The 16,126-nt window shown below is 41.9% G+C and overlaps 1 protein-coding gene across 8 annotated transcripts in view; it reads left to right on the top strand.

Annotated features, from left to right (window-relative positions):
- Positions 1–16,126, top strand: part of PRDM11 (PR/SET domain 11) — a 66,761-nt gene that overhangs the window by 7,688 nt on the left and 42,947 nt on the right. For all 8 annotated transcript variants that reach the window (XM_053257474.1, XM_053257506.1, XM_053257485.1 and 5 more), the window contains 4 exons: positions 7,982–8,079; positions 9,253–9,356; positions 10,510–10,772; positions 11,653–11,720. In XM_053257474.1, the coding sequence (XP_053113449.1) occupies positions 7,985–8,079; positions 9,253–9,356; positions 10,510–10,772; positions 11,653–11,720 (530 nt within the window). In that variant the 5' untranslated portion in view covers positions 7,982–7,984. The remainder of the gene's footprint in view (positions 1–7,981; positions 8,080–9,252; positions 9,357–10,509; positions 10,773–11,652; positions 11,721–16,126) is intronic.

Here is a 16,126-nt window from a genome sequence, read left to right as displayed (position 1 = left end):
CTCTGTGAGAAAAACCTGGTGGTAGAATTCTTTTGCCCATAAAATGTTCTCATTTGTGGAGGGTTAGTTTGTTTTTCAGGGGAAAGAAAGATGGAAATTTGTTTCTTCTATTGCTTTGAAGAAGCAACAACAAGATAATATGTGAAAAGCGTTTCCCAACTTCTTATAAAGGCTTGAGCCCTATGTGGGGATTTTTTTTAATCAGATGTGGTTTGAAGGCATATGATACAGCAAGTCTGCTGAACCCAAGCAAGTTTAGGTCAAGTGAGTAGGTCGGAAGACTGCCATGGAACTTAAAGTAAATTCCATGGAAGAAAGTTGGGATATAAATATAAGTAAATAAACAATATAGATATATGCAGAGGATGAATGTTTCAACAGGTAGTCCTAAGTAGAACTAATGGAGCATACTTTCTACTTCTTTTGACATGGTGAGTCTTAGCTAGTAGGTCACCCTTCCATAGGCTATGAATTTTGCTTACATCCAGCTGTCAGCATATGGGTTGCAAAGAGGTGTTTGTCCTTTGTGTGGCTATCATGAAGCAAGATGGCAGATTGCCCCCCCCCAAATAATCCTTGTTGGGGTCCTCTAAGGCTCCTTCCTATGTGCTGGGAATTTGGTTTGTATTGGATTGTAAATGCAAATGTTCTTGACAAGACACACACACACAGAGTCATTCAGACATCACCATGTCTTATAAGCCTACTTCCCCTCAGAAAGCAGGCCAAAATTAACTTTTGAGGGGAAGGGGCTTGTAGATGGTTGTCGTCTTGTACTGCTTTGAAGGAAAGGAAAGGTTGTGCCGTCAAGATGATGCCTTTCAGCACCTTCCTATATCATTGCTGCCCAATTTATGAGTTTCCCATATTCTGGGAAACACACCAGCAAGGATTTGAACTAACAGCCTCCTGCTCTCTAGGCAGGTTACTTCCCCACTGCACCATTTAATTGAGCTTAATATCAGAAGGATTTCTGCAAGTGACTTTGTTTTGCTAATATGCTCTACAGTGAATCTGTAATATGATGGAGCTTCTATAAATATGATTCCAAGTTATGAGGAACAGGTTTGGCACTGTACATAGTGCTTATGCCATCAGCATTGCTTTTCACCCTACTGTTATCCACTACCAATCCTTTGTTATTTTCTTCCTTAAAAGAGGAATTTTACTTTGGTTACCATACTGCATTACAAGTGTAGAATACTTGTTCTGTAGCTACTCTTACTATATTACTTCCAAAAATATTCTTACTTGATTGATATTTCCTTATACTTTCTGATGAGAAACATTTTAGTAAGGCTTGTAGGCTCATATGAAGGTGCTCACACAAAGTTGCAGGAAAAGAATTGCAGAATTCCCCCCCTCCCCCCGAGTCTCTACTTATTAAAACTGCTACGAGTAGCTTAGCTTCTCAGAACCCAAATAGGACAACATTTTATAAGTTTTAAAGCCAGCACCTTGAATTACAGCTTGAAATTTACAAACGGTACTGACTCCCTTTTGAGTGCGTGGCAGGATTCTAGGCAAGGTGCTCAGTTAAGCAAGCAAGAAGCTTTGATGGGGTTTACAATTGAATTAGCACCTGTCGTTGCAGAATCTCCTACCTGGGTCAGATGTATCTAATGCTGCTAGCTAGAGCTGAAGAGCACTCTTTGTTTATATAGCGCCTTCTGTGTACGTGACCCTTTATAATTACTGTGGCCTCTGTCCCAGTAGCCTCTCAATCTAGAATTTATACAAGAGAAACTACAGAGAAAGTGGAAACAGGGATAAACTGGGGAAGAAAAATCCGAAGAGTGAACTTGTTGGAGTTGCCTTCCTCTCAGATTTCAAAGGTCGCTCTTGATGCTCCTGCCTCACAGGTCTTCCTAGGGACTTGTACAGTTTTCTGAGGATGTGGATGTGCAGTTTATCAGTGGTTGCACATGCTACTTATCAACAATCTATGAAGAACTGTGGATCAGAGAAAGCATTTTGGTTTTTAGTTTCTGCTTGCTGTGAAAGCCGATATATGAATGATCAGATGGAATTAATATGTTTGTGAAAATTACGTTTCCCCCTCATGTAAATACTCCCTTTAAACCATGTCATTTGGTCACACCTACCAATTCTAACCATTTTTGGCAACATTAGCTATCTGAACAAAAAAGGAACCAACTTACAAGAGCTTCTGTGCCTTGTTACCTGTAGGCAGTTGGTACTATAGCTCTTTACAAACCAGTTGCTAATGATATAGATTACTCACGTTTTTGGTGCTGATGAGGGGGTTAAGAGAAAAGCGAAAAATATGTTCATTAATGTTCAAGGTAACTTAGATCTTATGCGCCACTGGTTTTAGATGTGTGCAAGGAAAAGGAATGTAGATACTATAGCATAAGTATCAAGGTTGACTCAGCCTTCCATCCTTCCGAGGTCGGTAAAATGAGTACCCAGAATGTTGGGGGCAATATGCTAAATCATTGTAAACCACTTAGAGAGCTCCGGCTATAGAGTGGTATATAAATGTAAGTGCTATTGCTATAAGTGGGCTAGGAGTGTGCATGAACCAGTTGGCGCAGTTTGGTCCAGATTCGGGCCGAACCGCTGTTTTGGTCAAACTAATCGGCTGGGCTGCTCAGTTCAACAAACCAGCCTGAACCAGTTCAGAGCAGTTTGTGATCGAACTGGCATGTTTCGCAGCGGTCTGGTTCGATCACGAACGAGTTCTGCACATCCCTGAAGTGGGCAAGCCATCAGCCCACTGTGTGCCCTAAAGGTGGCAGCAGCAGATTCAAAACTTCTGATTAAACCAAGAATAGAGGCAGAAGCATTGTAGGGAAGAGTGGAGAAAATGGTTAGTTTGTGAATTCCTTTTTTAAAATAGAAAACTTGTGCATGGATATATCATGTGTTCTGGAGAGTTTCAAAATGCCTTTTGGAAGAGTTACTTTTTCCACCTTGGATAAGCTTTGAATCCGTTGTGTCAAGGCTTGTCTGCAAAATGTTGCTGCTTGGAGTAGAAACCTCCAAAGGAAATGACTCCTTTAAGAGCAGTTGCATATACAGCATGCTTTTTTCCTTACATCATTTCTTCCTTGCATCGCTGCTGCACAGCATGATAAGAGCAGATTGGAGCATGAATTCTTTGGATTTTTGTCTTCATGTTGTGATACATTTTATTAAGGCTATTCACACATCGTGGTGGTGAGGAAGACAGGATGGAACCTACCCCCTTCCCTGATGATCATTGTTTCCCCCGCTTGACACACCACTGCATGCCCACATGATCTGTGCTGCACAGAATAGTGCAGATCTTTGGAGGCAGGGACTTGTTCCAGCCTCCAGGAATTGCAGAATGCACTGCACAATGAGCGTGGTGCATTGGGGGATACTCCCGTAAGATGGGCACTCTAGGCAGCCGTCTCTGTGTATGCGTGGGCTGCATATGCTTGGGCAGCCACAGAACCTGGTGCCTAGAGTGCTCGGCTTGTGGGGAAATGCCCCAATGTGGTGCACTGAGGGATTTCTGGAGGCAGGGCTGCATTCCCCTGGTCTCACGTCTCCCAGTAGTGTTGATCATTTTGGCATGTGAGTCTTGCAGTCAAAACAAGAACCATGATTGTCTGTGGGGCGAAGGTAGGTGTGATCCTGCCTGCCTACTTGTATTATAAGCTCCACATTTGAAGGTCATTCACACGACCTAGGGCCACCCTGCGAATGTCCTTCATATGTGGGGCTTATAATGCAAGTCCCGCAAGCAAAAATCTGTCTCATGAGGTTTGCTCTGTGCAGGCCTTCCATAACAGAGATCATCATTCGGTCAGAGAATGATTTATTATTTTATTTTATTTATTTTTGATTGATTGATTAATTGGTTTTTTTAATATACCGCCCTTCCAAAATGGCTCAGGGCAGTTTACAGTTGAAACAGAAACAAAACCAATAACAATTAAAACAGAAATATAAATATAAACATCAATTAACAATTAAAACATCATAAAAAACAATTAAACAATCAAAACAATTAAAACCCCGAAAACCAGGTTACAGTATTAAAACTATTAAAACTAATTAAAAGCCCTGGAAAGCCAGGCCAAACAGATAGGGTTTAAGGGCTCTCCTGAAGGACAACAAAGAGTTAAGATTGTGGATTTCTGCTAGGAGTGCATTCCACAGCCCAGGAGCAGCTATAGAGAGGGCCCGCCTCTGAGTCGCCACCAGACGAACCGGTGGTCACTGGAGACAGACCTCCTCAGATGACCTTAAAGTGCAGTGGGGATCATGTAGAAGAAGGTGTTCTCTGCAATAATTCAGACCCAAGCCGTTCAGGGCTTTAAAGGTAATAGCAATAGCAATAGCAATAGCACTTACATTTATATACCGCTCTATAGCTGAAGCTCTCTAAGCGGTTTACAATGATTTAGCATATTGCCCCCAACATTCTGGGTACTCATTTTACCGACCTCGGAAGGATGGAAGGCTGAGTCAACCTTGAGCCCCTGGTCAGGATCGAACTTGTAACCTTCTGGTTACAGGGCGGCAGTTTTACCACTGCACCACCAGGGGCTCCATATAGAGGATAATAACCAGCACTTTGTATTTTGCTCAGAAACATATCATCAGCCAGTGTAACTGTTTCAAAACAGGAAAAATGTGGTCTCTCCGGGTTGCCCCAGAGACCAATCTGGCTATCACATTCTGAACTAACTGAAGTTTCTGGACTACGTACAAAGGCAGCCCCACGTAGAATGCATTGCAATAGTCAAGCCGGGAGGTTACCAGCTGATGCAGCACTGTTTTGAGGTCATCCTTTTCAAGGAATGAGCGCAGCTGTCGAATCAGCTAAAGCTGATAGAAAGCACTCCTGGCCATGGCCTCCACCTGAGATACCAGGGTGAGGCCTGGGTCCAGGAGTACTCCAAGATGATCTCTGTTATGATGTAAAGTTTTTGTTCTGGCTGTTAGGATGTTAAAATATCTTTAAAAATACCCCCCCACACCCATTTTTCAGTTAATTATTTAACTGTGTGTATATCAGATTTCAACTTTATCCCTGGTGTGAAAGGACCTTAACTCTTTTGGGTATGCATCATGCTTCTGTCTTAAGTTGTGATGTACCAATGCCCCATGTCCACACCTTTGTAGTAAACAGGGTGTCTTGGACACCATATAGAGGATAGGTCTGTCATTGGCTACTAGCTGGAGGGCTATAGCCACCTCCAGCCTCAGAGGCAGGATGCCTCTGAATACCAGTTGCAGGGGAGTAACAGCAGGAGAGAGGGCATGCCCTCAACTCCTGCCTGTAGGCTCCCAGTGGCATCTGGTGGGCCACTGTGTGAAACAGGATGCTGGTCTAGATGGGCCTTAGGCCTGATCCAGCAGAGCTGTTCTTGTGTTCTTATATGTGCCCAATATATGTTACTAGTAACTATTAACCATTTAATACCTGGGTAATCAATCAGTGTATCTGACTTCTGGATCTCTATCCCAGAGTGACTAAAATCTGTGGATGATGCTTGCTTGGTGATTTTTGTTTTTTGTTTTGGTTTTTTTTAAAGAAGTGTGTGAACAGCAGTTGTTTTCTATGTGCTGTCACAAACATACTGGAAATAGCTGGTTCAGTTCACACCCCATCCCAAATTCAGTCTCTGAATAGTGTTCTACCTTGGATTTCTCTAATGAACATCAATACCTCATTAAATGTTCCTTCTGAAACCTGTACGAATACTTCAGCTTGTCTGTCTTCTTGGCTATCCACTAATCCTTAAGAGTCTTCACACAACTAGAGAGGGTGGGTGAGGAGGAAGGCTACACAAAGCATACCTTCTCCCCATACAATGTCCATGCCCTTCCTGCCACCTCTTAGCTTTGTGGCTTGGCTACACACATGAGTGGCTGTCCCAGGAGCTGTGCAGCTTTCCGGAGCATGGTGCGTTGGGTGATTCCCTCATGAAACGGGAGCTCAAAGTGTCTGTCACATGACCACAGAACCGGGATTAAGAGTGTGCTTGCACTGTTAACCCATAGCTCCTTTGGACTATGGAGCTGGGTTTGGCTATGCAGCAGCACCGGGATCCATGTGGCTTGGCTTTCCCCCCCAGCAAAATGGGCCTCAAATCACCCAAATCGATTCAGATTGAATTGAGGGTGATTCTCCTCGACCCCAAATTGGGCCCTCTGAGGGTGATTCGAGTTGTGGAATCAATTTGACCCAAATGGATTCGAGGGTGAATTGAATTTGGAGGAGAGCTGGTCTTGTGGTAGCAAGCATGACTTGTCCACTTAGCTAAGCAGGTTCTGCCCTGGTTGCATATGAATGGGAGACCACATGTGAGCACTGTAAGATATTCCCCTTAGGGGGATGGAGCCACTCTGGGAAGAGCAGAAGGTTTCAAGTTCTCTCCCTGGCTTCTCCAAGATAGGGCTGAGAGAGATTCCTGCCTGCAACCTTGGAGAAGCCACTGCCAGTCTGTGAAGACAATACTGAGCTAGATAGACCAATGGTCTGACTCAGTAAATGGCAGCTTCCTATGAATTGCACACCCCAATTATGCTCCTTCTTTGTCCCCTCCCCCACCGCCCCCTAGATGCCAGAGTTTTGCAGTTTGAGGAATTTTAAAATAAAATGGTGGGGAAGAGGTTGCTCTCAAGATGGGACTCTGCTCTTTTGATGAACAAAGGTCAAACTTCAAATAAAATAAGTGGTGTAATCTGTAAGAACATAAGCTATGTATAAAGCTGTCTTATACCAAGTTAGACCATCTGGAGTAGGGCCTCTTAGAAAGCAAGCAGGTTCATAAGGGAGCAGTTGGTCTTTATGACACCCATTCAGGAGCTGTAGATAGGCAGGGTTCACAATTCCACATGAACGCTATAAGACTTGGCTAGCATCCTCTAGTCTACCCCAAGACTCTTTGGCACTATGGAAGTGTTAACTGCAGCTCTGAGAAAAACTGAGAGATCCATATTTTATGTTCTGTGAAAATGGAAACACTTCAAAATGGAAGCAAAATTAGTCATTTTGCTGTTGAGCTATAACATGTGGCCCCAACCAACTAAAGTCCTGTTCCAGTCCAGCAGTTCCTGGATGGTACTCCATTTTGGTCATTGCAATACATTTATTCTATAAATTATCCTTGAGAGCACCTTTTTTTTTTGGTCAAGAACCCTGTCACCTATTACGCTCTTCTGGAGAGGTCAAATCATGGTTGCCACCGGCTCATTTGGTGACAGCTCGGGACTGGGCCTTCTCTGTAGCTGTCCCGGGTCTTTGGAACAAGTTCCCTGCTGAAATAAGAGCATCTCCTTCTCTGTTTCCTTTTAGAAAGACCCTCAATATGCACCTGTTTTTGCAGGCTTTTAACTGAAATCAATTTTATTTTTTTTATCAGACTGAATAAATTCTATTTTGTAAATTTATAACTGTTTACTCTGTTTTATATTGTGTGTTAAACTTTATACCACCTAGAAATGTACATATAAGGTGGTATAAAAATTATAGATAAATAAATAAATCCCTCAAGCTATAAATCTCCATTATAGTAGCTAGTTTCTGGGGATCCAGACATTTTCAAATACTAGTGACCTGTTCAGTATGAGGAGCAAAATGGCCATGTTGTCTGTTTTGCAGCGAATGTTAAGCATACTGAGAGGGGAAGGGAATCTGAATGATTGCTTGATGTGTACCCAGAAAAAGGAGACATATGAGGCCTCGTAGCCATGGCTCAGCATATTACTAGCAAGTCTGGCTCTCATCAGTTTCTGAATTAAGCTGTCACACTGCTGGAGGGTGGCCTTCTAAATGGCTTGCCATCTGAATGTGATTTGTTGGAGGAAAATGATATCTTGGCATGGGGAAGTAGTTGACTTTTCTGTTACTAGATTGCAAGCAGAAAAACTCCTATGACTTGTCTTATCAAGGAGTTAATCTAAGAGCTATTTTGGGGAGCAATATTTTGAACTAGGCTGTTTATCTTTCTTCCAATGTGGGGTTTTCTTTCAGAACATGAGTGAAAAACTGAATGACTGCTTGGGGGAGATGGTGACTATCAAGACAGAGCCCTGCTCTCCATGCCAGGAAGAAGAATATGGACAACTCTGGTAAGAGACTTATCTATAAGCCAGCCAGTTTCAAATTTCTAGCCTCTAAGAACACTTTGCACATTGGTTTGTTTGCTAAGGAACTCCTGCATGTCATGGCTGTACAATGTGTTGCAGAGAATTCTGAAATACAGAATATATAACAATGTTGGTCCAATAAATTGGTTTGTTAGATTGGGATGAGCAATGATTCCATGTGCTTCCTCCCCATTCCTCCCTCCCTTATGCTCTTGACTAAATTGAAAATATTCTTGTTTGTTAAGCCACTGTTTCCTGTGTGTCCAAACTGTGTGTTAAGCACACCCTACAAACCATGATCAATCCATAGCTGCATGTTCTAGGTTTTGATTTACATAGGGCTATATCCTTACCCTACCTTAAGTGGCACAGCGGGGAAATGCTTGACTAATAAGCAGAAGGTTGCCGGTTCAAATCCCCACTGGTACTATATCGGGCAGCAGTGATATAGGAAGATGCTGAAAGGCATCACTTCATACTGCGCAGGAGGAGGCAATGGTAAACCCCTCCTGTATTCTACCAAAGAAAACCACAGGGCTCTGTGGGTGCCAGGAGTTGAAATCAATCTGACGGCACACTTTACCTTTACCTTTATATCCTTACCACTTTTAAGTGCACTGATTGTAGGTGCAACAAATATGACATATGTCTAACCATGCAAATATTTTAAAATAATGTGCAAATTGCTTTAAAAAATTAAGCTTTACTGGACTTTAAATGTGGTAGTGAACATTTTGAAAATTTATTTTAACTTCTGTACCTTATCGCCACCAATCTCTTCTCTTCCTATAAAGTTCAGTGCATTCTCACTGTGCTTGTCTTGATCTGCTTACTTCTCCCTCATCCTGGTTTGGCCGTGGGTTAAGGAAGATAGTATGTGTCCTTAGGAAAAAGATGGATGGAATATCTTTACACACGAAATAGAGTAGGGTGTGTGAAAAGGTAGACTGCAGAAGATACTGGCATGTCTGTGAAGGGGAGAGGTCAATTTGAGGTGCATTGGAAAGATGGCAAACTGAATGGTAAGTTGACTGCCTGAGATGTTCGAGTGCTTTCTAAGTAACTTTCTCTCTCTCTCTTTGCACTTTCTTCATAATCTGGGCAGGATACCTACACGTTTACATTCCCTCTTTTGTTCTCTTGTTTTCTCTTCAGCTCAGGAAAGGTTGATTCCCAATCTGTGGACATTGCACCTAAGAAGCTGAAAGGAAAGCAGGATTTGATCATGTCTAAGAGCTTTCAGCAAGTGGATTTCTGGTGTAAGTATCTCATTACTGGACAAAATACTGATCTATCTAGACGTATTTAATTTAATTTTTTTGGGTATGCCATCCCAAACTCATGTCTGGGCAGTTTACAACAAATATAAAACAGATTACAACATAAATTAAAAAATTTAAAAACAGCTTAAAACCACGATTCTAGTAAAAAAAATCTTGGCTGAATCAAAGCGGCTTGAGAATCTTTTAAAAAGCTATCCGAGATGGGGAAGCTCTTATTTCAGCAGAGAATGGATTCCAAAGCCTTGAAGCAGCAACAGAGAAGGTCCATCCCTGTGTAGCCACTAGACAAGCTGGTGGCAACTGTAGATGGACCTCTCTGGGTGATCAGTAGGTGTTGGAGCTCTTAGTGAAGAAGGCAGTATCTTATATAACCTGGGCCTATGCTGTTTAGGGCTTTATGGGTTATAACCAGGACGGGAGCCCGGCGGCGGGGGCCCCCGGCCTGGCGGCGGAGGGCGGCGGGGGCCCAGCCTGGTGGTGGGGGCCCGGCCCGGCCCGGCGGCTGTGGCCCGGCCCGGCGGCGGAGGCCGGCGCCGGCCCGGCCAGAGACTGGGGCAGGGGGGAGAGGGGTAGCCGGCCCCCCAAAATGCGCAGATGCTCTGTGTGGGGGTCGGCTTGTTTGATACTATTTTGCATGAAATACATCTAAACAACAAGTATTTATATACCACTTTTCAACAAAAGTTTCTGAAGTGGTTTACATAGCGAGATAATAAATAAATAAAGATGGCTCCCTATGCCCAAAGGGCTCACAATCTAAAAAGAAACATAAGATAGACACCAGCAACAGTCACTGGAGGTACTGTACTGGGGAGGATAAAGTCAGTTACTCTTCCCCTGATTAAAGAGAATCACCATGTTAAAAACGTGCCTCTTTGCCCATTTAGCAGAAGCAGTATAGCTAAAGCACCTCAAGGTATTTGAACCAGTAACAAAACTACTTTTTAAAGCTTGTCTTGGGGTGTTAAAAGACTGATGAATCTGATCTGCAACTGTATACAAATGGTTAAGGATTTGACTCGCGGCTGGCAAGTTCCACCTTGTCAGAAGGACAAGTTTTGACATTAAAATGCATCTGTGTGAACATTAAGTGCCCGACGGTGATTTCTTTTTCCTCCTCCTCATACAGTCTGTGAGTCTTGCCAGGAGTATTTTGTGGATGAATGTCCAAACCACGGCCCACCCATGTTTGTGTCAGATGCTCCAGTACCCATTGGCATCCCTGACCGAGCTGCGCTGACAACCCCACCTGGCATGGAGGTCGTGGAAGAACCCAATGGGGAGCGGGATGTGCGCTGTGTGAATGAGGTTATCCCCAGAGGTCGTATCTTTGGACCATATGAAGGGAAGCTCTCCAGTCAGGACAAGTCAGCAGGATTCTTCTCTTGGCTGGTGAGTATCCTAGCAGTGGCTCACATTCAGACTAATTTACTCAGTAGTACCACTCAGGAGCTGCTCTAAAGCAGGGATTCTCAATGTTGGGTCCTCAGATGTTGTTGGACTTCAACTCCCATAGTCCCCAACCAAAGGCCGCTGGGGATTATGGGAGTTGAAGTCCAATTACATCTGGGGACCCAATATTGAGAATCCCTGCTCTGAAGGACTACATAATTTCAATAGGACCTCCATCAAGTAATTTAGTCAGGATGTCAGCCAGTGTCATGATGACTCTTAAAGAAAACCAGTGGAGTTAATTATTTGCATCTTTTGGTAAGAAAATGAATACCTGCAGCTTAGTCAGCAGTAAAGCTGTTAAGCAAGAAACATTATAAATTATGGGGGGGGGGTTGCGGGGGGGGGAGGCTGGATGTCTTGAGCAAGAATTTTGGCTGAGGCAGACTTCAACCCCTGCTAACTTGGCAAAGAGGCACCTTTGAAAGTGGTGATTCTCTTTAATTAGCAGGGGGAGAGTAACTGGCCCTATCCACCCCCAGCACAGTACCTCCAGTGACTGTTGCTGGTGTCTATCTTGTTTTTCTTTTTAGATTGTGAGCCCTTTGGGGAACGGGATCCATCTTATTTATTTATTATTTCTCTGTGTAAACCACCCTGAGCCATTTTTGGAAGGACGGTATAGAAATCTAAATAATAATAATAATATTGCCTAGAAGTAAACTGTTCTGTACATTGGCTAGTCATGTTGTCTAGAAGATACCTGAAAGTTGTACTCATCAACATGAAAAGTTATTTAATCAATTTACTTATTTTGGCTTTGCCTTTCTTCCCTGTAACTTGCCTTTTAATTGTTTGTGATTCTCCGCCCCCCCTTCAGATTGTTGATAAGAACAACCGCTATAAGTCTATAGATGGGACAGATGAAACTACATCAAACTGGATGAGGTGAGTCTGATTTTTTTCTGTCGCCATCTTCTTCGAAGAGGTTTATGGTTCAGTGGAGGAACAATACATATTATTTATCTCCTGTAGTTAACACTTCAGGGAATGATTATTGTCTGTTCAAAGCATTTGATTTCTAATTTATCATTCAGTATTTTTGTATGACACTTTACCCACCCCTCTTTCTCCTTTTTCTCCTCTGCTTCTGCATTGAATTGTAAAGTTTCACTGGGGCAAGGGAAGGACTCAGATAATCACTTGTGCATTAATGGTATTTTCCTTGGTTCTTTATTTTTTAGAGTACTTTCCAACGTTTTCAAACAACATCGTGTTCTTGTTTTTTAAAATCTATACTAATTTTATTGCTCTTGGCAGATGAAAAAAAATCTATGTGGTTTCTCTGTGTGTCTAAAAGGGAAAATTCCACTATAGTACTGTTCAGATTGTTTTGTTTCTGCACTAGTGTTGGCTGCATTGCTGGTTACAATGGTACAATTGGAGAAAGATAATTATTTAGTATATGTGATGCTTCTTCAAAGGAACATTCATGTTTTTCATTCTGGAAGTTCTCTTATTACCTCTTGCTGACTTTACAAAAGTTCCACGCACTTCCGGTTCAGTTAAATTCCTTGACCCCTCTACTTATGAAAAACAGAACAGATGGGCCAAAAGTATGATGTTGCTGCTTTCTTGTTGCACAAATTACAGCTTTCACAAAGGGAATCTTGCAGTATATGTGCAGCACAATCAAAGTTGACCCCATAGCAACAGAACTCAAACCACTTTGAAATACCAAGGGTGGTGCTAGTACTAGGAAGAAGTGGCTTGCTATCCTTGGATAAATCATTATTACATTTCTTGCAACCCGCTCTTCCTGAATGGCTGGCAAAAATTGTTATTTTATAAATACAGATATTAGATTATAATAAAGATGTTTCCATTTAAGGCATAGAGGAATTGTAATTGCTCAAATAGTGTGCTAGTAGCAAATGGAGTAAAGCTGTCTGATTTCACCTTAGTCAAATACCACCTTCTGTGGCAGCTTCTTTTGACATAGACTACAAACTATCCACACTTACCTGAGAGTATGCCCAATTTAGCTGAGTCTGACAATTCTTTGTAAATCTACATAGGCTCAGGCTATAAGGTTGATAACTCAGAGACAGAGCTTGCAGAACATTAGTCAGGTAGCAATGAAAAGAGTTCTGCTAAAATAAAGTAAGAATCTATGCATATATCGTATTTTTGTTTTCCGTCTCTTGTATTTAGTTTGTTATTTCATTGTTGAATGACTTGGTGTATATAAGAAATAATATAACTACGATATTGGCATTCATCTAATAAAACAGATGAATGAATTGATTATATACTTGCAGAAAAGCAAAGGGCAAACCATCTAGATAGTTCTCCATAGAGCCATTAAGAACGTAAAAACTGCCATGCCATATCATACCATGCCATAGGAACATAAAAAGCTGCTTTTGGTCCATATAGCTCAGTATTGTCTACACTGACAAGGTTTCAGGCAGAAATCTTTCCCAGTCCTATCTGGAGATGCCAAGGATTGAACCGGAGACCCTCTGCTTGCAAAGCAGATTCTCTGTCACTGAGCTATGGCCCCATACCAGGATCCTATTAGTCCAGCTGCTAGCCACTAACAAGCAGGACATGAAAGTGATGGCCGTCCCCTGTTGTGTCTTCCAGTATTCACTAGCTAACTGCTCCTGTATATGGAGCTTCTGCATATTACTGTTGCCAAACTTATTATCCATGCATTGGTCTAATCTGTTTTACACACATGCTTAAGCTCATTATAAGTTCATTATAATTAATTGCATAAGTCAGTTTTGTAATATGTGTCTTTCTTGTATGTCCTGGAATGTATTGCCAGTGAAATACCTTGCTTTTGAATGAACAAAGAACAAAACTGAAAATAGAGCATGGCTATAGTAAAGAACTTATACTATGAATTTTCTAATGGAATTAATTTTTAATATAGAATTCTACTCATCTAATTTGCAGATGACACAAAACAAGGATTTGTAAAAACTCATGAGTTAAAAATTATATTGGTAGATAGGAGAATTGAGAAAGATGGATTGAAAGGATTGAAAGATGGATTGAAAGAATTGAAAAATCCTAACTCAGTACAAGGTGGTGGTGAACTAAATTTAATATTTAAATCCATTCCAGTTCTTTGGATTCTGTGGTACCCTATTGTATGTGTTTTAGTTGCTTTTCAGTTAAAAATAAAGCTCTCAAGTAACTTACCAAAAAATGTACTATTTTTACGCTTGCAATAATTGACACTAGATTAACAGTATTACTGTTATAAATGGATTATTTTCACAATGGAGGGAAGTAAAAAGTGGGGTCCCCCGGGGATATGTGTTCAGACCAGTGCTTTTAAATTTTATTCATAAATGATCTAGAAGTTGGGGTAAGCAGTGAGGTGGCCACATTTGCAGATGACACCAAAATATTTAGGGTAGTGAAATCCAAAACCGATTGTGAGGAGCTCCAAAAGATCTCTCCAAGCTGGGTGAGTGGATGACAAAATGGCAAATGTGATTCAATGTTGGCAAAAGTAAAAGTGATGCACGTTGTGATGAAAAACCCCAACTTCATGTATATGCTGATAGGATCTGAGCGGTCAGTGACTGACCAGGAGAGGCATCTTGGGGTCATGGTGGACAGCTGATTGAAAGTGTCAACTCGTGTGGCAGAAAAAGGCCAATTCCATGCTAGGGATCATTAGGAAGGGGCTAAACTGTTAATATTCTAATGCCCTTATACAGAACTATGGTGCAGCCACACCTGGAGTACTGCGTACAATTCTTGTCACCATATCTAAAGAAGGACATTGTAGAACTGGAAAAAGTGCAGAAGAGGGCAACCAAGATGATCAGGGGCCTAGAACACCTTCCTTATGCAACAAGGCTACAACACCTGGGTCTTTTTAATTTAGAAAAAAGACTACGGGGAGACATGATAGAGGTCTATAAAATCATGCATGGTGTGGATAGAGAGAGATTGTTCTCCCTCTCACATAACCCTAAAACCAGGGGTCATCCCATGAAATTGATTGCCAGGAAATTTAGGACCAGCAAACGGAAGTTCTTTTTCACACAACACATAACTTGTGGAATTCTCTGCCACAAGATGTGGTGACAGCCAACAACCGGGTTGGCTTCAAGAGGGGTTTAGATAAATTCATGGAGGAGAGGTCTGAGGCTAGTAGTCGGTGCACTATAGGCCACCTCCAGCCTCAGAGGCAGGATGGTTCTGAATACCAGTTGCAGAGGAGTAACAACAGGACAGAGGGCATGCCCATCAGCTCTTGCCAGTGGGCTTCCCAGAGGCATCTGGTGGACCACTGTGTGAAACAAGATGCTGGACTAGATGGGCCTTGGGCCTGATCCAGCAGGGCTGTTCTTATGATCCTATGTACTGTTCAGCAGCCTTGGATGAAACCCTGATTGTTGAGCAGTCAGTGAGGTTTAAGTCCTCTTGACTTCTCTAGAAGACAGTAGAATTGCTAGGATCCAAGGTGGTGGTGCTCAGATTTCATTTTAGAAGAAGAAGAAAAACCTTTATTACAGTCAAAGACCAGCAAACTCAACATCATTAAGCATCATTTTATGGTTTGCACAACATATTGTTGTGAACAACTTTCTGCCTGTGCAATAAAAAGCACAGGACAAGTGAAAAATATTTTCTCTCTTACGTACTTGCTGTTTGACAAATTCGTGTTTGAAATTCCAAAAGAGAGCTTTTGAAATAAACTTTTTAAAAGATTAGGTGTTCACAGCTTTAAAATAATAATAATAATAATAATAATAATAATAATAATAATAATAATAATAATGTGTACATCCAAACTGTTAGCAGCCTGGCTGAGTTTAGTCTTCTTTAAAAGAAATGGTAATATGCAAAATTAGGTTTGATAGAATGCAGAAAAGCTAATTTTTAGACCAGAGCACAGAAAGTTAACCCAAATCCCCCCAGAGGCAAATAAATGATCGTGTGACTTGTTCACATGGGTTCATCATGTGATTATCTTGTGCAAGCTCCTTGCCGTTTCTGGAAAATACATGAGTACGTAAATGTTTAACTTGAGGGCTGGTTCACATATTATGATCTAGTAGGTACACCACAGTGCCCTACCTAACAGATGAGGGTCACTGGGGTTCCTTGCTATGTCTACTTTGAGCTTAATTAGCCCCTAAAAGAAAAAAGATCTGGAGGTACCTCACGCAGGGGTACTTCACACAGATCCCATGGGTACGTAGTACATACTAGAGATGTGCACGAATCATATTTTGCTATTCGATTCGAGCTCGAAGGGCCAAGCACAGCCCATATGACCAGGTTTAGAATGTGTGCCACACAACAGATGGACACAAATT

This window comes from Hemicordylus capensis, chromosome 1 (assembly GCF_027244095.1).
Source record: "Hemicordylus capensis ecotype Gifberg chromosome 1, rHemCap1.1.pri, whole genome shotgun sequence".
In the NCBI taxonomy this organism is placed as follows: domain Eukaryota; kingdom Metazoa; phylum Chordata; class Lepidosauria; order Squamata; family Cordylidae; genus Hemicordylus; species Hemicordylus capensis.
Note: the sequence above shows the minus strand (reverse complement) of the source record. Positions and strands in the feature narration are given on the sequence as shown.